This window comes from Solanum verrucosum, unplaced genomic scaffold (assembly GCF_900185275.1).
Source record: "Solanum verrucosum unplaced genomic scaffold, falcon-dt-bn FXZP01000103.1, whole genome shotgun sequence".
Lineage (NCBI taxonomy): Eukaryota > Viridiplantae > Streptophyta > Magnoliopsida > Solanales > Solanaceae > Solanum > Solanum verrucosum.
This window is the reverse complement of record NW_026020048.1, coordinates 9,120,859-9,144,429: the sequence shown is the minus strand read 5'-3', so window position 1 is coordinate 9,144,429 and position 23,571 is coordinate 9,120,859. Positions and strand designations below refer to the sequence as shown.

The 23,571-nt window shown below is 34.6% G+C and overlaps 3 protein-coding genes across 3 annotated transcripts; 1 reads left to right on the top strand and 2 right to left on the bottom strand.

The window, feature by feature from the left end:
* Positions 1-340: 340 nt before the first annotated feature.
* On the bottom strand, positions 341-1,504 carry LOC125822951 (LOB domain-containing protein 37). Its single transcript, XM_049502411.1, has 2 exons — positions 1,138-1,504; positions 341-1,046 (listed from the first exon to the last, which is right to left on the bottom strand). Exons 1-2 carry the CDS (start codon positions 1,319-1,321, stop codon positions 592-594), a joined length of 639 nt encoding a protein of 212 aa, XP_049358368.1. The 5' UTR covers positions 1,322-1,504; the 3' UTR covers positions 341-591.
* A 5,032-nt stretch (positions 1,505-6,536) lies between these two features.
* LOC125822933 (uncharacterized) lies at positions 6,537-10,854 on the top strand. The gene is given in 8 exon segments (XM_049502394.1): positions 6,537-6,778; positions 6,881-7,118; positions 7,205-7,395; positions 7,656-7,891; positions 8,636-8,879; positions 9,001-9,108; positions 10,516-10,525; positions 10,528-10,854. Coding segments are annotated over 8 exon segments (1,386 nt in total). The 5' UTR covers positions 6,537-6,559; the 3' UTR covers positions 10,668-10,854.
* A 219-nt stretch (positions 10,855-11,073) lies between these two features.
* LOC125822944 (uncharacterized) lies at positions 11,074-15,266 on the bottom strand. Its single transcript, XM_049502405.1, has 7 exons — positions 15,083-15,266; positions 14,698-14,841; positions 14,245-14,343; positions 13,058-13,134; positions 12,763-12,871; positions 12,329-12,657; positions 11,074-11,446 (listed from the first exon to the last, which is right to left on the bottom strand). The coding sequence occupies exons 1-7, from the start codon at positions 15,150-15,152 to the stop codon at positions 11,354-11,356; spliced, it is 921 nt and encodes a 306-aa protein (XP_049358362.1). The 5' UTR covers positions 15,153-15,266; the 3' UTR covers positions 11,074-11,353.
* Between the last annotated feature and the right edge of the window lie 8,305 nt (positions 15,267-23,571).

Below are 23,571 nucleotides of genomic sequence, written 5' to 3'. Positions count from 1 at the left end.
TGTTGTGTTGACTCTTTCCCCCTACCTATTTGGAACTCTTTTTATTCTCTCTTAAAATTCTTATCCTAATTAGCATTTCAATGATCACAACCTTTTACCTTGTCAGCTTTGGCCTAATAAAACACATTTTTAGGATGACCTGAGAATATGATGGTGGTGACTAAATGGTATTTAAGTCCAAAATCTTATCTAATTGAGGACTTTGGTAACACCTCTTATTAACCATAAAAAGATGATCAAAGCATCTTTCTCCTTATCATTTATCTTGAGACGTAATTCGGTTATCAATGATAGATCTAAAATTTATACTAGTGAAGTATGAACTAAAATCTAGTGAAGGAAGATTAACAATCAGTTTATTCATAAGAGTCGTTATGGAACATGAGAACAAAAACAAAAAGGAGAAAATAACAAAAGGAGGAAGGAATCATCGGACAAACTTTCACTTTCCCCTCCTTTCTACTGTTCCTAATAAACAAGTTTGAAAGGAGGGAAATCCAGTGCCAATGATTTACAAAAACTCTCCGGAATTTACTTCCGGGAAAAACCCTTCCCCATAGTAAAAAGAAAAAAGGAAAATATTAGTACAAACTAATTGAACAAGCTGAGTAATTTGGGTTCTTCTCCAATGACAGCAGTACTCTCAAAACAAGTAGTTGTTCCAGATTCTTCTGAATTCATCGACGGTGTTCCAGGTCGCCGATGATTCTCCGGCAAAGGGTGGCTATTATACACTTTCTGATTAAAACCTGGTGTTAAACTGAGATCGAGATCCGCCAACATTGAAGTTTCCTCAGGGAAACGACGTCGTTTTTGCATCTTCCTTGGATCCTGAAGCTTAAATACATCGGTGCAATCAGACACCTCATCAATCTCTACCGACGCGCCGAGAAATTCGGAGATCGGCCGTAACGCGCCGCCGCGGAGGACGGTTTCCACCGCCGCTTGACAGACGTGCCAATTTCCCGTCCATAATAAACCGACAGCGCCGTTCACTGGGTTTACTGTTCTCCCAGCAGCTTCGTATAATAAGGACTGAAACAAAGCTGCAAGCAAATACACAAAAATCATCAGTTTATAAACAAAAAAAATAAATTGAACAAATTAATCAACAAGAGAGTTGCAGGTAGACTATACCAGGCCGTTGGTTTTCTGGAACGGCGGAAATGAAAGACATAAGTCCAGCACGGCCAAAAAACTTAGCTACAAATACAGTAGCGTGTCCTTGTGCTTCAGGTGTTTCGATCCATTGCAAACAAGGTCTCAGAATACAGTTATCACTGCATCCTTTTCGAAGGACTCGACAACCATTACAACTCATTTTTCCGTTTTGTATATATATATATATTTAATGATTACCGGAGCATGAAGAAAGATCAAAAGGATAGCAATATACTTTTGCAGCAAGAAATAGAAACTTGGATAGTAGTAATAGGCAAGGGAAAAGAGAATGAAATGTGCCTATATATAAACAATGAGGTTGAGAGAGAAAGAGTCGGCTTCAAGTTTTTTCTTTCTTAATTTCAAATTTCTTAATCATGGAAGTTATGTAAGTGACTTTAAAATTAAGACTTAACTTCGACATTTTTTACATCATTAATATAACCTATCGTATTTATATTTTTGAGTCTCCTTACACTATTACTGAAAATAATCACTTAATTTATATCATTATATGTTGTACTAACAAGTACAATATTTGTCTTCTTTTTTACATTAAAAATCCCACATTTTAAGGGGGTTACTAATTTTTTATTTTTGAATGAGCCAATAATGTAAAACACATATTAACTATGTATAAAACTTAAATTCAGATTTGTTTTGCACTATTAATGCTTAGAACTTAAACGCTCTACATGATTGAAATTTAAGTGTTATATATTGCCCGTATAAAAAAAAAATTATAACCATTCAAATAATATATATCTTAGGTAAGCATCGTTAAAACATAAGCTACATTCTTACCATGTGACTTTTATTATCTTAAATATAAGATAAATTATTTTTATTTATCTGCTTTAAATAAGGAATATTAATTTAAAGAATTTTTATATTATTAGAGATAATATATGTAACTTGCCATAATAATTATATCTAATAACTACAAAGTACAACTTGCTAATAACATATTAACTCACACCAATAATACAAGAAAATTGCATTATCTTGCTTAATCTTTTTCTTTTAAATGAACTACTTCAAATTTTTTTCAGACTAAAGTTAACTAGAGTCAAGTTTGGGGTTTGTGTGGTTGTGTTAGATTCCAAAAGTATTGGGGGGCGAAAGCGGCTCCGGGTCTCCGCGGATGGCTGTCTATCAACCGTTGGATTTTTATTTTTTATTTTCTTTTCCTTTTTTCTTATATCACTGCTTTTGGGGATGTTGATATGATAACCTATCGTTTTCATTATTTTAATTTTTCCATAAGAGTACTCAATTATACTATTGGTATGCAACCAATTTCTATATATTTTTAGCAAATAAACATGTCGATGAATCATAGGTTGTAGGGACAACTCCTCTTCAATCACAAAAAGAAAGAAAAAAAAAGAACCAAATAGATAAGCAAGTGGCCAAAGGTTAATGAGAATTCATTTGATCCATTGAGGACACACCATATGGGCATTGGTGGGGACAATCAAAAGACTATTTTTGTAATAGTTATCAAAGACTAAAGTGTAAGAGTCCGTTTGAATTGGTTTTAAAAAATAATTTTTAAGTCAAAAATAAAAAAATCAAACTGAAATGACTTTTAAGTCAAAAAATAATAAGTAAGGGGAGACCTACTTTAGATTTTTGATTTATTTTAAGTCATTTTGACCTTGTTAAACACATCCTAACTTATTTTAAGTTATTTAGTATATTTGACAAACACTTCCAGAAGTAAAAAATTGACTTAAAAATATGTTTGACCAGCTTTTAAGCCAATCCAAATACCCTCTAAAACGGAAACTTTTGAAATTTATAATCTAAAAAATTATTAGTATGGTTGAAAATAATTTTATCATGGATAAATGAGAAATTTTAAAGCTAAATTGTTTTGAATGGTAGAAAATGATATTTTGTTTGAAATGGACTAAAAGAGTGTTGGGACAGAGGGAAGTACTCATTTTATGCAAACGAGTGGATAAGGTTAATTTCGTCTGCTGATGAAATGATTTCACTAGGCTCCCCTTAATTAATTGTAAGAAGAAAAAAAGTGTAGCCAAATAGGTGATATCATCTTTTTAATGATTAGGTTGGGACAAGTTTGCATGGTTTTTGTCTAACTCGAATAAAATGTGTTTAGTAGGAAACAAAAAGGAAACCTGGGTAATTATCTAATGAAAAAATTTAATAGTAAATAACATTTCTAGTTTCTCAATACGGACCTTACTATATATACATCTTTGCGATTGTATTCACTTAGACATGTATTTTAAATTTTGAGGTAACAATATAATGGTGCAAAGAAGGGAGTTGCAACAGAGAAAAATCTTAAGTGGACGCAAAATGATTCTGATTAACTAAAAATAGCACATTTATTTTTCACTTTAGTCTTTGTATTATTCAAAGGATCTACCGTACGAATAACACTCTTTAAAATGTGAAATATATAATCTAAAAAAGAGTTAAAATTTTCTATGATATCTATAGACGGCTTTAGTTTCTTGAAAGATAGAATACTAGATTTTGAAAAGAAGATATGTTAGCTTGCTTTATCATAATATTTTGAGTTATAATAACTTGGACGCTGATGCGATTTGTTATGAGAAAAGCAAAAGATTTAAGAATCAATGAGAAAAAAGGCTGTGGTATGAAAACAGCACCTAACAATCTAATCAAATTTAAACAGTGGATCTTCTTGTTTCTTAAGAATCTTTACACGAATAACTGGATAGATCATTGTTACTTTTCTAGTTGGTATACATAAATTATACATTCTTTATATACGATCATACACAAATTATACATTCTTTATATACGATCATACACAAATTATACATCTATCAACTATTTTTAGTTTAATCAGTTGGGTGGATGACTATTTAGATTAATTCTCCTATTTTATAAAAAGAATTCTGAGGGGACATTGCTGAAATTTCTATGTATACATAAATGTTGATAATCACAAATACAAATATGCTTGACTGTACAATTTTTAACAAAACATTATCACATGGTTCACATATGCTGCTGCCTCGGCCCATCCCTTTTTCATCACCTCTATCTTTGGGTTTCTCAGAGATACTCTCTTTATGGACATTTTTTTCAGAAACCGGGTTAATTTTAAGGTTATATGTATATAACAAGTTAATTAAATGTCTTATTGTTTCTATGTTAGTAATTAAGGAAGTCTGTGTAACCTACAGTCTTGTTTCTTTTTAATTGGGATCTTTACAATAATAGCTGGCCGGATTCATGTTTTACTATTACTACACATATTTCACACCCACTAACTATTTTTAGTTTAAGCAGTTGGGTGAGTGTATATAAGTTAATTCTCCTTGGAGGGAAAAGGATATAGTGCAAATTGACATCAAGCATATCAGAGAGTCGATTTCGCAAACGCAAATCTCCCAGCTGATTAGAAAGAAGGAATCACCTATTTTTGGAATGATTTCCAATTGCTGGACATGCGTAGTTGATGAACACTGTTGCAACTTGTTGAAAAAGTTAAATTTCAAGCGGATACATATAACCTTAATCTACAGAAACAGGAATCACTAAAGTTTATAAAAGTCCAAAAATTTCCAGCTTTGGCATAACTTAATATTTGTTCGAGCAAGAGTGCCCTTACTAGTTTTGGAGCTTTGATGGGCCGCTAGTGTGACTAGAAGACTAATTTTAGTAAGTACCTAATTTTTGTATGAAGTTCACCTAATTGATACGAGGGTACATAATAAATTGTGGTCGAAAAATCGCCTGGGTAGAAAGTATCCAACACTTTTCAAGAGAAGATGTTCCAATCAGGATGCAATTAATAATCAAACTAAGGAACATGGTGAAGATATTGCAACCACATATGTGATATGTAGAAAAGTATTCTCTGAGATAAGTACTAGAAGACTACGTTCAGCCGTTGAGGTACCATCATCCTTGTGGGCAGACAAAAAACCAAGCACTTGCAGTGAAATGAAGCCATCAAAAGATATTGGCAAATCCTATAGATTTTTTATTTGTGGGGTCCTCTACAAAAGGCAATTAGGGATAGGATTAGCTTTAGGACCATTTTTTCTGTCCTCAAAATGATGATACTTGACACCTTTTTTTTTTTGGCTCTGTTTCATGGAGAATGTAACTGCTGTATCTCTGTTAATCCTAAACAACAGGTATTCCAAGATTAATGTGTATTCTCATAAATCACTAAAGACAAATGAAAGGTTAAATCAAGTCATCACACCAAAACTTAATCTAGTTAACACGATAAAACTTTTTGCATTATTCCCTGATGAGTGGCTAATGTTGCTTGCAGACGGATTAAGGTAGCCTTTATCTGTCTGCTGCAAACAAGACTTGATTTGTTCTGATTTTGCCTCTTTGGAAGAGAAAGTGTTGAAAGGACAGTCCAATTGGAGGGAAATCCTAACCAACATAGGTGAAAGAATAAGTTATGCACTAAAAAGTGAATAAGAAAGCTTAAAGAAGGGATTTTCTTGAGAATCTAGCTAGGGCCTATTTGATCTCTCTCTAATTCCACCTCTGCTCTGCATAGAAAAAAAAAGGGGTATGAATTCAATAGGTCCAAGGTTACTAGTGCAGGTAGATTTAAAGAAGAAGCCATTTGAACAAAATTCACCTCTTCACAACCGGTGGCACCTAGAGATACCTCCGGTATTAGAGGTGCGAGTTGGGGAGGTGTTCAGGGTTGAGATGGTAGATTTTAGTGGAGGCGGAAGACTATACTGCCGAGGACAATCAGTCTGTTGTGAGTTCTTCACAGCACTCTCTTATCTCTATGTGTTCGACATTTATTACTTCTATTGAACTGAACCCCCTCTTCCGAACTTGTACAAGTTTTGTGAAAGAAAATGGTTCAACCAGTCAAAGTTCAATCCTGAATAAAAAGAAAGATTATCTTAGGATTCCCACCAATAGCCAAAAATAAAATAAAAAATTCAATAGATAAGGCGTAGCATGTAAACTATAGAAGGTTCAAGGTTTAAGAGAAGCTGCTATTGAGGCTAGAAAGAGTTATATCTTGCTCTAGTTTTAATGGGTTGGGTTGAGCTAGTTGGTTTCACACGAAGATTAAGCTTTTCTTGCCTCAGGCAAAATTACTTTATATATCATGAATACTTTGGTCACTCTTCTTACTAGTGTTGCGGAGTTTTCCAAGTTGAATATAATTCCTTAGCAATTGAACTAATGTCAAGTCTGACCCATAGTCCAAATGCCCAATACTCCAATATCTTGTCATTTTCAAGAAGACAAACCGTGACCATTACTGAGATGTGACTCCCATTTGTCAGCTAGCAACTTGTCCCACTCAGCTAGGAACCTTGTCAGCTGCTTCCCTTAGAGTACCATGTAATGGAAGTAAACATGCTCAGTGATTCACAGAACACCAAGTCACACTATGGCTCCTCCAACTCCAAGACTAGTAATCCCCATAGACCTAAAGAAGAAGCCATGGGAACAAAAGTTGCCACTCCACAACCGTTGGCACCCAGAGATACCTCCTGTAACTGAGATTAAAACAGGGGAGATGTTCCGAATTGAGATGGTTGATTGGACAGCAGGCGCTATCCAAGATAATAACTCTGCAATTGATGTAAAAACTGTTGATCTATCCACTGTAAGTGTGCATAAACTAACAAATCCAGTGAATCTAACCAACACCTAAGTCATAAGATGTTAGAAATCACTTCAGGCTGAATCATATAACTCTCCTATGCAGGTCCATTATCTCAGTGGGCCAATAAGAGTAGTTGACACAGATGGAAATCCTGCTGAACCAGGTGACCTCCTTGCTGTTGAAATATGCAACTTAGGGCCTTTCCCTGGAGATGAATGGGGTTTTACAGCAATATTCGACAGAGAGAACGGTGGAGGATTTCTAACAGACCATTTTCCCCGTGCAACTAAAGCTATTTGGTATTTCGAAGGCATATATGCCTACTCACCTCATATACCAGGTAAAGCTGCATATCTTCTCCTAATATATCCTAGACATATATACGTATCAAATCCTGATAAGATCTACTGAAAATCTCACAAACAGGTGTAAGATTTCCTGGTTTAGTTCATCCTGGAATAATTGGAACAGCGCCTTCAAAAGAACTACTCAATATATGGAATGAGAGGGAAAGAAAGCTCGAAGAAACTGGTCCCCAGTCTCTCAAATTATGTGAGGTCTTGCATTCTAGACCATTGGCTAACCTACCTTCAACAAAAGGGTGCATTCTTGGCAAGGTATGATGGCTTGCACTGACAACTTTATCATTCCCTAACAGTTGCATATTCTGTCAATTTAAACCAAATTCTATAAAAAAAAACAAGAAGACAAATTCCTTATCAACAAGCTGCATCCTAACATTATTGTAGACAGTAAACAGAATATGATCGAGTCATAGCAATATGTTAAAAAAACTGAAGAGAGAAAGAGAATGAACAAACAAACTTCACTGCCAAGCACAACAATTGTTTTTTGACAACTCGTGATTATAATGTAGATTCAAGATGGAACTCCTGACTGGAATAGAATTGCCAATGAGGCTGCAAGAACAATACCTGGACGTGAAAATGGAGGAAACTGTGACATAAAAAATCTCAGCAGAGGTTCAAAAATATACCTTCCGGTATTTGTAGAAGGAGCAAACCTCAGTACTGGTGATATGCATTTTTCTCAAGGTGACGGTGAAGTATCATTTTGTGGGGCAATTGAGATGAGTGGCTTCCTAGAGCTCAAGTACTTTCCACATCTCATTTAGTGCTAAATTGTCATGACTAAATAATCTTTTGCTGCCTTGGGATTGACTGTTATCAGAGTCAATCCCTTATATCAACAAGCACATTACAGGCTAATATAAAGTAACTTCATAACTGGGCTCCATTAAAACTTTGTGTTATTTCCCTATGCCACCCTCTTTCACATCACTGCTAATATGCTACATCAATATTCTTTATCTTAAGGTACTCACAAATATACTATAAGAGTTGCAAAGGTATCCGTATTTGCATAGAGCAACTGATTCCCAGGGTTTAGTGAAGAATTTCATTACAACATCCCTTTTTAAAAAAAATATATGTACCATGTTGGAAACACCCAAGTTGGGAAGTCAGTTATGCTTAGCTCACCTAATTCTTTATCAATTACTCGCTGGAGCATAACTATAAAGAAGCCAAAAAATGTATAATGTAATTCGGCTATGTATATTTAAAAAACAAACTAAAAACTACATACTCCTAAATCTTATTTATTTCTAACATCCTAGAACTTTTTTATATATGAACCTGAACTATGAAGTACAACCTGAAAAACAATACCAGCTATTAGCTTTTATTTTCATTAGCAAGAACACAAGACAGACCTCCTTAAGTACCACTCTTTTTGCATGAAGTGCCTTTCTTTCTATGCGCTACACCTCTGCATTTATAAGCTAACAATAGACCTTTACCAGATTTAGATTTATGTATTTTTGCTTGTAAACAGGTGTGAGATTTTAAGAAACGGAATGAAAGAATATCTCACTCCAATGGGACCCACACCACTACATGTGAACCCAATTTTTGAGATAGGGCCCATGGAGCCAAGATTCTCAGAGTGGTTAGTGTTTGAGGGCATCAGTGTAGATGAAAGTGGACAACAACACTATCTTGATGCCAGTGTTGCATACAAGCGTGCAGTACTAAATGCAATTGATTACCTCTCAAAATTTGGCTACTCAAAGGAACAGGTAATAAAAATCTCTCCCTGAAAATCTTCTTGGCACAGAAGACTCTCGGGAATAGATAACATTAACATTCAGGAGAGTAAAGAAATTTGAGTAAATATGAACATTATGTTGGTGCTATCAGGTTTATCTTTTACTTTCATGCTGTCCCTGCGAAGGAAGGATTTCAGGAATTGTTGATGCTCCCAATGCTGTTGCCACCCTTGCCATTCCAACTGCTATTTTTGACCAGGTACTAGAAGTTCTCAAGGTTCAATTATGATAAATTTAAGAGTTGCAACCTACAAGTCCAATAGAGGTAACCCTCATCTAGTGATTCCAATATCTGAAATTGCTATATCTTCTGGGATCCTGGGCTGTTAAGCATGGAGTAATCCATGGCAAGATCAAACTAAGTCAAGGCATCTTATAGGAATATCCTCTCTGATAGCAATTGCAAACTACAATTCTATGCAATACTGAAATCCAAGCTATTTTAGGAGATAGAACTACAATCTATAGCATAGTATCACTAATTAGCACGTGAATACGTAGGTACTTCAGAGAAGCCATCTATGACAAAGATAAAACATGAGTAGTTTCCCAGTTTATTGACGACAGATGGGCTAGAGAAGCAAATGGAAGAAGTAATTGGTATAATTGTTCAGTTATCTGAAAAAGATCAACCAGTATAATATCTTTCACCAGATTAAGCTAGAGGCAATAAATGTCCGCAAGAACAATTCTAAGAAGCTCCTGGAAGTCAGTAGGAAACACACATATAGGAAGAAACCAAAGACAATGAGCTTACCAAAGTCAATGTTCTTGTACAATCTTATGCCCAACATTCTTTTAAAAGAAATATTCTGCATATACAAACTCTGGAGATAACCAAGATTCCGACACATCTCTAGGCCTGTTATGCTGCTTTTCTCAGAAATACCTAAGTTTGGATGTGTCTTCATCTCTCGGAACAACTAGCAAGAAATGAATTTGTTTTTTCCGGTTTCCTAATCTGAAACAAAAATAAATAACAATAATACTAATAAGGATTGTGTATCCAAGGAGTCCCATCTTTTACTAAATACCTTTGGAGTTCACACATGCAAAATAAATATCTTTTCTACTACAGTTTATAGCCTATAGCTAAATCAGTAAGTCATAGTCACACATTTCCTGCTGATTTCTAAATCTTGTTGTGCTGGGGGCAAATAACTATGAAGATGAGATTTTGTTAAATGCTCATCACATAACCACTTAGGAAATTCCATTTCTGTTGCCTCCAAATTTCTTTCTAAGATGGCTTTCTTTTCCTGTGCTATGCTTATTTAAATACCTTATTGGATTATCGGACAAATAAGCTGCACATACAAATAGCTTTCTCATTTCTTATTCATGGAAGATAAAACAAGCAGTTTAGTCTGACACGATCTTATATCCTCTTAGAATCAAAATCAATGTTTATCACATGACCAGGACAGAAATTCCATGCAAGTGTCAAATGAAACAACATTATGTGGGTAATTAAAAATGATAGATACATGTAACTGAAATTGATCTATATCTATTTAAACCTGGTTCTAAGAAATCAGCCTCTATTTCTGGTTTTCATGAGAGAAAAGTTCTGGTTTATTCCAACAGAATCAGTTGTTTGGTGCAGGATATTCGCCCGTCAATAAAGTGCCCCTTGGGCCAAAACTTATGAGGAATCCAGGAATTCCGCAATGTACTTATGATGGAAACCTGCCAATCACCAAGAATCCTTTGCTCCATCAACAAGGGAGCAGCTGCAACATGGATGCTAGTTCTTGAGCAGGGGATGTGCATGTACAGCTACTGAAGGAAGATATGACCAAGTTGAAAGAAGCAAACCTGAGATGCATAAAGCCTAACTAGGCCTTCTAAACATCTAAAGATGAAGACATGTTCTTCAAAATGTAATAGCTTGGTATCAACAGTGAGACCATAAATAATTTTTGAATCGTAACACGGTAAACTTCATACTAGGACTATTCATCCTAATGTTGCCAACTTTCGTGAATTTTAAGGTTAATAAATGTCTTGGGCCCCAAAAAAAGAGGAAAGAGTAACATATTTTCCGAAGTCCATGAATCAAATGAGGTTTCAAGAAGATTCTCGTTGAAATATCTCCACCATAAAAAAAATCGTGACAACAGTCAAAGGCAATAGAAAACACGGGACAAAGAGGACCAATTAAGCAAAAAGTGAGGCATTTCTCCAGCCAACATTTACCATAAAATAAAATAAAATATGTATGTAGGTCAATTTACAGAAATCTAACGAGATTGAAAGAGGTTAAATAACTGATATTCAACCTCAGTACTCCTTGAAAAAAGTAAAATTCACCACTAGGATGAGAAAATAATCCTGTATAATTTCTGTACTATTACATCTAGACATGTAAATGTCAAAATCCCAAAATCAAAACCATCATTTGTATGCAAGACTGCAATGGAAATGGAGCTTAATTTCTATAGTCAATAATAGACAGAGAGTGTCCGATGGTGTTGAAGAGATGGGCATTGTATGCCAAAAGCCCATAACCAGAGATCCAGTTCCACACTCAACACCTGGATAGCAAAATGAGATGTCACATTTTTATGAAAATGACATTCAAACAAAGAAAGTTGGGAACTCACTTTAGAATACACATAGAACAGGAATAACAAGTTAATAAATTTTAGAAGGGAAAAAATTCTACCAAATATCTTGCAAGGAACTCAGCTTACATGTCAGACTAACAGTAACCACACTAGCAGCCTTTATTTATTTATTGCTTGTACAATGAAATCAGGTATATAGATCTCAGCTCATATATAACTTACCTTAACCATTGGACATGTAAATCACCTTGTTATTTTGTCGTGTATTTTACCTTAAGACATCAACATGTATAAGAAAAAACTTAGCTGGAGCAACAACTATATATTCTAACCATAGCTGGAGTAGGCATGTTAGCTGCAATTTGTTTTCCTATTGCCTTTTGAAGGCTCACTTTTACTACTGTTTTTCTAATATTTTCCATTTGATGATTTCTTGTTCCAATAGGTAATAACTATATATTAGAAAGTAAAAAAAAAACAAACATACAAGTTGACTATGTATGTTTTAAAATCGAAGAGTAGGCATCAAATATCTAACACCAACACTATAGATGGCCAGAATTTCAATTAATATCAGCCGATCAACTGATAAAGCTAAAAGAATGATTTTCTATATTGTAGATTATTCTATTTCATGAAGTCATCTATCTGCAAATTCGGGATATAATTGTACTAGGTGAAGTATATGAAATATTGCATGTTTCCTCACAGCCCTGTCAATAAGAGACACCAAGCTTTACACATGCAAGAAAATGCATATTCTATCTATAAAATTGGCCGAGTATAAGTTACGAATCACCAAATCTAACACCAAAGAACAGTAAAACAATAGCAATGAGCAAGACCAACCTGCTTCCCAGTCTTTTTACTGATCAACTCCTTCATTTTCTCCACAGCATAAACAGAGCAGGCTCGGAGTTCTACTTCCTCCTCACTGCCTGAGACAATTTCAGTATTTTTCTTGATAGTATTATCCAGGGAAGAACGATATCTCAGCACTCCAAGTTGCTGAAGGACAGCTGGAACAATATAATCAGCAAATATGGTTATTGAGCTTATGTCTTCAAAATCACCGTATCCTTCACCCTTAAATGCACCCCACAAATCAGCAGCAAAAATTTGAGCTCTTTTATACAAGAAAATCTGGTGGCCTTTGTACACCGTGTGATCACGGAAGCCTGCAACAGTAAAATAAACAAAGATACACATATTATTACATCTCATTGTTGGAAATAATGATCAAATTTAACATGTAAAAGGAAAACTATAGTAAACAACGATACCGGGGAAGTGGCGTGTCATAAGAGCTACAAGTTTTGCAGCAGAGTTGTCGCAGGACTCCACAAGTTTAGATGCCTTTCCCTCAAAGCTCCTCTCAAGCTCAAGCCCAACCTTAACAATGATTTCACAGAGCTATTAGCTCACTAACAAGCTTAAGAGATCACATTATTTTAAGTCGCAGCAAATTACGACTTCTGGAACATTCACAGAATGCACAAAATGCAAAAAAAAAAAAAATGACCTGCCAAAGCATTAAAAGAGTGCATAGAACACCAAATCAAGAATTAAGATGTGCACCTCATGCAATAAGCGCACCCGTTCATCCTCCAAAGGCAATGGTCTTGACCAGTTCAACATTTTCCTTAATTGAGGACCTAAAAAACGGTGTTTGCAATGAGATTATCTTCAAACAAGTACGCAGGGAAAGGTTATAAGATTTCAGAACTCAAAAACATTCAAGACATTTGCCAAACTATATAGATTACAACCTTGAGTTGCTTAACATAAAGACTTGTTGAACACAAACATAACCAATGAAGATGCTTTCAAGGTAATTATTCTGCTCTGGCTACCCTTTGGGGTGTCCCGTGGCCCAATGGTTTGGGCTTGGGACTTCCATGTTGGAGGTCTCAAATTCAAAACCCCTTGCCAGCAACAGCAAGGGGTTTGCCTTCTGGATTGATCGCATTGCAACGGGCTTTCCTTGTGCAGGTTACCTTTCTTGTGTGGTTTGCAAGCTATTGCATAGGAGCGGGGGTTTTACCTTGTGCGCACCCAAACGGTAGCGGCTGCGGGTTTCCCTTGACATAGAAAAAAATAAAAAATTATTCTGTTCAGGCTCTAATAGTTTATTAATCTTATGAGTCTTTATTGCTACTACATCAGTTATGATCCCTTTTATATTTTATTAATCTTATGTGTCTCTATTGCTGCATCAAATTATAATCCTTTTCAATCTCCTGATTTAACCTTGAGGACGTGGAATAAATTGCAATAGGAGTTAAATTCTAAAGATTTAAGAGAGTGAGTGTCATTCCAGAGATTTTAAACTAGGATTTATCACAATATTTTTTGTCTAGATGATGAGCTACTTCAACAAGAAAGAAGATTTCAACAAAAGACTAAAAAAATGACAACACGTGTTTTGGATCTTGGATTACCACACTTGTAATAGTTATGTGAGGACCTTAAACTTAATGATAGCAAAGGCATTCCCCTAAGATTGTAGTTAGTTGGATTGAAAGGGATTAGTATTATAACTTAGGTATGCAAAAGAAAGAGTGAATCTCATTCGCATTCTTAAGGGACCACCTTTGTATACAATCTGAGAGATTGTTCAGTGAACATCCTATACATAACCCCCGAGTGCATCAGTGGACACCAAGAGTCTCATGCCACTACTAGAAGGCTTTCCTCATGCGATGGGTGGAGTTGGCAAAGTAAAAAAGAACCCAAGAGGCATAGTCTCAAAGAAACCTGCTTACCACTATATTTCTGTAGACGATCAGCATCAAATGCAGATTTGTCACTTTCAAGAGTAACCTTTAATCCAGATGCCAGATGATCATAACTCATCTCCTCGTCTGCACTTAGATGCAAGTATAACGTCAATACACCAGAGCATATATTCAAACAACTGAAATAAAAACAGCTATAAGAACCTTTAATGAAGCCCCAGTATCAAGCATCGTGAATAGGGTTCTGTACTACAAACTTTCTTGATCAACATAAATGTGCAAGTTCAAGGATAAAGAGTTAGAAGATACTGCAGACATTTTGCCTAAGTACAACACTGAAGTTTCTCAGCACTTAAGTCAGTCATTTATAAGAAATATTGCTTAAAGACAAATAATGTTAAAAACAATTTCACAAGTTTAGCATCTGAATAATTTACAAGGCTGTTTACTGCTTCCTTAATGGTAAACTTATTAAAGTACCTGGCCAGAAACAGAAATTCAATGTATCCAACACCAGCAAATACTGAACAGTAAGTGGACCATTATCAAAATAGTGAATCCCTTCAAAATCCCACTCTACTTTTGGTAGTGAGTTCTTCATATTTTCAGCGACCTTCTCAATGCCTGAACATAACACATACCAAAATGTAACCTTATATCAAATACAAACCACTTTGAACTACCATTAGCGTGAATCTGAATAAGAAAACAGAGCATACACGCCATTCTGGAATAAACGTAACGGATACGGAGGATTCATATAACGGACTCTAACTAATTTGAGATTAAAACAAAATTAATTTAATGTAGAACGGAAATGCATTGGAGTAACGTAATGGAAAACACGGAGAGAGTGCTGAGGGACCTGTGAAATCAACGGTAACATGAGAGGAGTGAGTAGCGACCCAAGCTGTGGTAGACCGAACTTCTTCCATGGCGGCCACCGGAGAAGATTGAAACCCTAGAAGTAGTTAAAAACAATGGAGATAAGAAAAGAGGACTGTTTTTGCTCCTTCTCAAACCAACCGAAATTTCGCGCTCACGTTTCAAGCGTTATAATTTAGACTTTTAGTAGTGCTTTCCCGAAAATTTGACTGGTCAAGCCTCCCACGTGAAGGCAGAAAAGTCTGGCAAATAATCTAGATCAGTAACTGGCTGGGTCCCTTGTCTATTTCTCTAACCTTTTATGTCACAATTTTCTTACATTAGTGATTAGTCTATTCTAAAAATATAAGAAAATAAAAGAAGTATTTGAAACACTCTTATCTTATATTATGTGTGAATTATTAATTTCATTTTTAAATTAGCGATAACTTTAAAAATTATTTTTTTATTTAATTAATTGAACTTAAATATATCACGGATGTTATAACATAAGCAAAATATATCCCTAAATTTTTGCAGAGTTTAGGATGTTTTCAACACTTTTCTCGACTTTTTAGTAAGAGTTACATGTTATACAAGAGTTTGAGACCACTTGTTATGTCTTGTGGCAAACCGGGGGTGATTGGGGGTATATGTAAATTTAGTTAGTCAAGTAGAGATGTGTTTTTAAGATTGTCATTATTCCAAAGATGAAACTAATAATTTGCGTCAAATTTATGAGTATTTTCAAACACTTCTCTCAAAGAAAATTATCCCTCGTCCCAAAAGTGTAGTTTCTTATGGAAGCCGTTCAAGATGAGAAGCTCGACAAAAAAGTGAAGCTTCTTATGAAAGCAGTTCAAGATGAGAAGCTCAACAAATAAGCCCTGAAATACACTAATTATTAGGTTGGTGATTACACTATTTTAGTAATTACATAAATTTTAACTACCAATAAAACAATACATTAATTATTAAATTGTATAATTATTAGGTTGATAATTACTATCTTAATAATTATACAAATTTCAATTACCAAACTCATAAGACATTAAACAAATTTCAATTACTACTAAAGCATACTAGGCAAGCTTAGTGTGACATATCGACTCTCAACAGACATTAAAGGAGATCGATTCCGAGGCACTAAGCAAGCTTAGGGTGACCTCAACTCAAAAAATATTAAGGGAAAATCTATCCCAGGTCATTCATATGGGTGAGCATCCTCCAATTCAACTGAGTCATCTAAGGGTATCTCCAATCTATAACACAAATGTTTACACTAATATAGTCTCAACACTATTTTAGTGTAAATCAACTTCATCCCACTATACTAAAATTTACAACACAAAAAAAAGAATATTCTATTTACATTATTCTATATCTTTATATTATTATTTTTATTTCATTTATATTTTCTTATATTATAAACTAAATTCTTTCTAATTTTTTCACATATTCACCCTAAATAACTAATATTCTTTTCTTATATAGTCATTTAGTATAAAATTATTTTCATACATAAAATATTGTTCTGGTTTTTAAAATTATTATGTATTATATATTGTAGTTATTTAAAATCATTATGTATTGTATTTTTTCATTTTTGATGTACGTCAATTACTATTTTGTTTGAATGTTTATTATTTCGGGTTATTGAATATTAAATATAGGTTGTACTATTTGTCTAATAATTTATTATATTTGTATTTTTTTTATTTTTGTAAAGGTTATAATTATAGTTTTATCCAATTATAATTTGTAAAAATAACATTGATTTTTTCTTTTAAAAAGGTCATAAATAAGAAAATTAATTCACATGCGCTAGATTTTAGATATAAAATTAATATTATAAATTTGTTACATAAAAAACAATTAAATATACAAGATATTTAATCAAAACCATACCGTTTAAAAAATGTTGAATTAAAAGTTTTATAAAATATTTTAAATATTTAAAAGTGATTTAAATAGTGTGTATGAATAGTGTCACACCATTCACACTAACATTATGTTTGTATGGTTGTTATGTATTAATTTATAATGTATCGGATTATATTGTATCGTATGGTATGAATACAAAGATAGATTGTATCGTTATCCGTTGTTACATAATGTCATATATCTATAATTTAAATGATAAACCTACAAAAAAAGTAGGTTACGGATAGAGCTATTATGAAAAATTATGGTAAAAGATGCAATATAATTATTAAATAGTAAATAAAAATAAGTCGAGAAGAAAATATTAAGATAATGATGCGATCACACCAAATCGATGTTACATAAAATGAGTCTTTTCGACGTTACCTATCGATGAATTTAAAAGAATAATACAATAAAATTTAAATAACAATCAAAACAAACATTATATTTAAACTAACAATATATTACAACAAAATATGTAACAACCATCCAAACAAAGTATTGGATAGGAGTTTCAAAATACCAAATCTTATACCAAAATAGTATTTGGCGTAAAATTTAATGTTGGGTTGGAGATGATCTAACACCATTATTTTTAATGATTTTCGTTAAAGAGATCAAAAGTGTTCTATTTTAGCAAAATTAAAGAATTAAAAATGCCCATTTATAGTTGAAGAACCAAACGGAACCTACTCCCTTGATAATTTTAGCCCTAAATTTGTCCTTACGGTGTCGTTCCCGCTTATTTTATCAATAAACTAGTCCTTACGGCATCGTGTCCGTTCCCGCTTATTTTAGCCCTAAACTCATCCTTACGGCATCGTTCTCGTTCCCGTTTCCTCAATTGTTATCCTCTCTTCATCCTACGTATTTGTTGCAGTTCGCGCGTCTGCTTATCGTCTTTCGCCTGGCACATTGTTTTCTCATACGCATCAGCAAGAAAACTGAACGAGCATGGGTCGTCCTTCGCCGCGCGCCGCCTTTAACTCCATCACAGCTTGGCTCCTCAGCCTCTTGTCGGAAACACTGGCGGGACTGGCGTAGTAGATCGAAAGATACAAGTATTGTTCTTGTGCATCCTTTAATTAAAACTCCGGTTACGCCTATTGTCCATGTAATCCACTCCAAGGAGTATTTGGATTATGAAACACTACCATCAAAAAGGATAATTACGTAATTTATTGTGTAAATGAATTAAACGTTTTTGTGTTTTTATTGATTGGTTATTTAGGAAGCAGGATGAAAGAAAAGTGTTCGGAGGGGGAAAGTAACATTGAAGGCTTTTGAGGGATTCACACTGCGGATAATGTAAAATGCGTTATCAAAATTCCTTGAAGAGGAAAAAAGGTTGGTTGTTTGATTGTCTATTTTGCCGTTTTACTACTTTGTGATAAACCTCCATTTTATTCATTGACAGAAGGTATCACGCATCAAAATGCAAGCCTATGTCTGTTAGTTTTGTTATTAGACGTAATTTGATCAAAAGTGAAAAACTTTGGATATTTTTCTTAGAGGGAGATTGACTGCCTTTGGAATTAAGTGAATACTGGCACCCAATCAAGAAAGAATCACTTTGGACAATTAGACTAAGTTTCCTCCTTGTATCTCTTTTAAGCTAAGGACGAAGCAAATCTATTAAGTGATAGTAGTTCATGAAAGCGTCTTATCTTTTCCGTTTAAAAAATTGCTTTTATAAGAAAGACTAACTACTCTATTGGAATTGATGTTATTGTGAAATATTACGCTAATTTTTATTAGCATAGGAGATTCACACCTTGTCTAGATTATAGCTACCAGATTTTGGTTTTCTCTTTCTGCACTACAGCTCGAGTAATGACAATGGAAATTTGGTTCATATTAATGTGTTTTTTGGGAATGTAAACTAGTAGGGGATCATTTATTTAAAGATTAGATTAGCTTGATACTCAGGGAACTTGTTGTGATTTCAAAGGTGATGAAATAAGCCGACCTAAGTGAAAAACTAAACCATGTGTTGTGCTTCTGAATACCTTGGCCTCTTTGATCTCTTTGGACCGTAGACTAGCTCACAAAGCTGATTAATGGATAATGAATTGAATGGTGCTTTTCTGGTGGAAATTATAATGGACTGTAACTTTCTTTTCCTAAAAAATCCCATGAACCTAACTCATACTTTTAAGTAAAACAACTTTTACTCCCCCGTGATAGAAATCCCAAACTACTGGTAATTAACTTCATTCACTATTTACTTCTAGAATTATGGTCATTCCCTTGGATTAAGCAAGATACAAGGTTGAGGATTATGGTAGAATGTTGTAGATAGATGAATGTTGTCTCTCTTAACTACAGGATAAGTTTGGTGCTCCGTACAAGGTTGGGGATTATGGTAGAATGTTGTAGATAATTAAATGTTGTCTCTCTTAATCTCCTGGAATAATTTTGTAAAATAATATTTTTAAACTGTTTCCAGCTTCCTCAAGACTTTCCTTTTCCCTTCTTATCAAACCTGACCAAAAGTGTTGATTGAGTTTAAAAAAAGATAATAGCTGAGGTAGTGATATAGGAAACAAGGAAGATAGAAATAACCATGAAAAAGCAGGGGAGACGGAAGAAAGAGCAATACAAAATCCAATATATCTAACTTGGGGATCTTGACAATTTACATCACATCCATACTTACATTCATCAAATTTCTTACCTAAGAGTTTGTAAAATCTTGTTTCTGCTGGATAGAAACAGGAGTTCCTGCATGTAAAAATAGATATATGGGTGTCTACTGTTACCATCACCACTAAATGTATCAAGACATAAATACAAGGAAGGGGGGATGGCCTAGTAGAAAAAGGCCCTCCACCTCAAACAATGAAGTAAGGAATTTTCTTTTTAGAAGGTAGAAAGCTTTTCACTAGCATCAAACGAGCATTAAGTGGTGCTGGGCTATTTCATAGATCAGCAGCGAAAGCTAAAAATAGAAATGGAAGAAAAGAGCTAAGGATCAAAATAGGTTGCCTATTATATACTCATCTATACATGAAGAGTTTCGAAGGTCTCTAGTATAGTCTCAGCCTCCCTTATGTATTTTACACCAACAAGTAAACAAAAGTAAACGAATAAACTTCTTAATACTCATTTTTTCATTACTTATTATTTAATAATCCTATTTTATCTTTTACTATCTCTTTTATAGTAGGTATTCCACGTAGACTGTTTTTCTTGTATATTTATCCTTCAAATTGTTGATGTATAACATTAGGTAATGATGGAAAGCAATACAATTTACCAAATTGTTATATTCATTAAAACAATATACTACGATACAATACAATACAACACATCATGACACAATACGTATCAATCTTCCGAACAAAGTGTTAAGTTTATACGGGGTTTCAAGAACTTTCCACTCAAATAAGAGTACAAACTTGAAAGATCTCTTTAATCAGTCAAGTTCTCAGCCCAGTCTTTCATCTGTAGTGATCTCTCATGTGATCTACCCTGCAACATGGAAGTCAACCTCAAATTCAACAACATACCCAATGTAATTCTACAAATAGCCCGTGGAGGTGGGGGGAAGGGTTGAGTATACGTCGACTTTACCAATAGTCTCACGACTTCAATAAAACATTTCCTAATAGTTTGAAAGGTCAACCTCTATTGTTTTGTCTAATTGGCTGCTCAGTGTTGACACCTAATTTTGGACATCCACAATATAAATTAATTTATCGAGCTTCTTAAATTTCAAACGAATTCAAATAAATGACTGTATAAAATTAAAATATTTTTTGCGAGTTATTTTCAAGTAATTTTATAATTTTAAATAATACATATGTTTTTTATATAATTATGTGTATAATTAGTATATTTTATAAATATTTGAAAATCATCTCAAAAAGATTTTAATTTTAGTAAGTATTTTATTAAATTAGTTTAGATTAAATTATGGTTATAATTTTGAATCATTAATTTACAATTAAGCTAATTATTTTATTTTGTTAAGATTAAAAAGCTCATTAATTAATTTCTTATTAATTCATCTTATTTAACTTTTAGCCGAATCATCAACTAAACTCAACTCGGCTATTTCTTAAACTGTAAAATCTAATCCATCTTTGGCCCACTCTAAACCCATTTGGCCAAACCAATTTTGGGTCTTTTATCTTTGAAATTTCAACAGTACAACACTAAAAGCAGCAGCCCAATACTCTTAAGACTATATTCCCAGCCCATATAACAATATAACTCAGCAGCCCACTAAAAAAGAATCCAACAATATAACAATACATACAACACCCAACCCAATTCCAATACAAAGACCCACCCCCCCTGCTACTTTTCATCTCCAGCGATGCAAACCCAGAAACGCATCAGCAGCCCAGCAGAATCGGGCAACAACCAACGAACTCAGCCAAAAAATCGTGAAACGCGACCCGAACGAGCCCATTCTTGCGGCAACAACGTGTCTCAATCGTGTTTCTCCTTTATCCTTGCTTTTCAAATCAACGATCCTCCACTCAATTCCGTTGGAAATTTATACTAATTCAAGCTGGCAAAAATGCAAATTTCAAATTTGAAATGTCATCCAAATCTAACCGTTTTCCCCCCTTATCGATTTCATTCTCTCTCTATAAATAGCCCCATTCTTCTACACTGTAAAAAGGTTGGAGTGAGCTAGGATTAGGGATGAAAAATACAAATATGAAAGCCAAAATTGAGCCAAAAATAGCATGGTTGTGAATCAGTCGATTTATTTTTAGACCCTTTTTTCGGAATCTTTCTTCAAAGCTTTGCTGGAATCCATCGTAGCTACATCGGAGAAGTGGAAGTTGACTGCTCTCTTGCTAGTTGGTCCCAGATTTGCTGCCGAGAAAGAGGTAAACTTTTATTTATCAATTATGTTTAGTTTCAGTCTTCTTTATGGGTTTCGATTTATGTGTCCTTAAAAGAGTATTGTGGATTGATGGGTATTAGTTAGAGATCGTTTCTTCTACTCTATTTACCGTTGATATGTTCATTACGAAATCTCTCGACTTCCTCTATCTTATCTTTATTGAGCGTTGAATATGTGAAGTCTTAGGATATTGAAGTAGTTATCTTAGCATGACTTTAGGCTCTATACATGATGAATGAATTTGTTTTTTTTACTAGTGTTAAAATGCTCTTGTATGAGATTTTTAGACGTCTTTAATTCTCACCCTGATTCTGTAACAAACATAGAGGACAAGTTAGAGGCTCCTAGACGCAGTACCAGGGATAAGACATGGCCCAAGCACCTAGACCAATATGTGGTCCCAAATCTCAAAAGAATGTCCTCTTCGCCAAGCTATTAGAAGAAAGGCCAAAAAGCACCCTTGCACCAGAAGACATAAATAGACCAAGAACCACTAGACTTCAGTATGGAAGAACTTGCATTCTATTATTTTAGTACTTTTGCAGATCTGAAACCTCTCTTTTCTACTTTTTTCCTTTGTTTTCCTTTGTAGTTTACTGTTTTCCCTAAAAGCTTGAGACATATTCCATTGTATTTTCTCAACTTGGTTGAATATAAGTGTTGATTCCTTACATTTGGTGCTTTCATTGACCCTTCCGCTACAATGGGTGATGGTACTCATAATACCCGTTTGAAGTCACTTGATGAAGCTGTCAAACACCTCTAGGAGCAATCTACAGCTCATTCTAAAATTTTTTAGGAACATTCCAGATCCTTTGAAACTGTAAATGTTGCCCTCAAGGATATTCCTGCTCAACTAACGTTGTTACGTTCTTCTTCATCACCCTTATCGCCACCGCCGCCGCCACCGCCACCACCACTACCAACTACCACCAGACCTTCTTCCTCTGTTCTTGGTCAGTCCTCCACACCAACACCCCAGTCTCTTTACCACCAACCATTCCCCCCACAATCACTTAACCCTACTTTTACCCAACTACCTCAACCTCACCCAGTTGTTGTTCCTCAAAACACCCTTGCCTAATTTCGCCGTGATAAACCTGCTCCTATCGACATACCAAAGTTCAATGGCCAGAATGCTGAGAGTTGGATTTTTCAAGCTCATCAGTATTTTGATACTTATAATGTCTCTCATGAGCACCACATCAATCTATGCTCTTTTTTTTTGGAAGGAGATGCACGTGAATGGTACCAATGGATGTTTCGGAACCAACAACTTTGTGGATGGGACCATTTTCTTAAAGCGATGCTAACTCGTTTTGGGTCTCAATCTTTGGAGGCTCCGGAGAGTTTGCCTTCTAAGTTGCAGATGACATCGTCTGTTCAAGAATATCTGTCACGCTTTGAGAAACTAGCCAACCGAACGACGGACGTCTCTCCTCCGTTAATGAAACACACGTTTACTTCTGGGCTTCATCCCAATATTAAGGCCGATGTGCTCTCTTTTAAGCCGATGGACATTCATGATGCTATTGGGCTTCCATTTTTTACAAGAGCAAAATAATTTGGGCCAGCCCAAACAGGTAACCAAATCCATTCCCTTTTCTAAAAATACAAACCCCTTTGTTCCTTCGTCCTTTAATTTGAGTCCTAAATTTCTGACATCTCTTTCTCCTTCCTCTTTATCGTCATCAGCG

What these genes read in the sequence shown, in the direction of transcription:
- LOC125822951 (XM_049502411.1), bottom strand. Translation starts at nt 1,321, where the DNA reads ATGAGTTGTAATGGTTGTCGAGTCCTTCGAAAAGGATGCAGTGATAAC. An exon ending in TCCAGAAAACCAACGGCCTG is followed by an intron (nt 1,047 to 1,137) that starts GTATAGTCTACC and finishes ATTTGCTTGCAG; the next exon opens with CTTTGTTTCAGTCCTTATTA.
- LOC125822944 (XM_049502405.1), bottom strand. Translation starts at nt 15,152, where the DNA reads ATGGAAGAAGTTCGGTCTACCACAGCTTGGGTCGCTACTCACTCCTCT. An exon ending in GGGTGCGCTTATTGCATGAG is followed by an intron (nt 12,872 to 13,057) that starts GTGCACATCTTA and finishes ATCATTGTTAAG; the next exon opens with GTTGGGCTTGAGCTTGAGAG. An exon ending in TATGACACGCCACTTCCCCG is followed by an intron (nt 12,658 to 12,762) that starts GTATCGTTGTTT and finishes TTACTGTTGCAG; the next exon opens with GCTTCCGTGATCACACGGTG.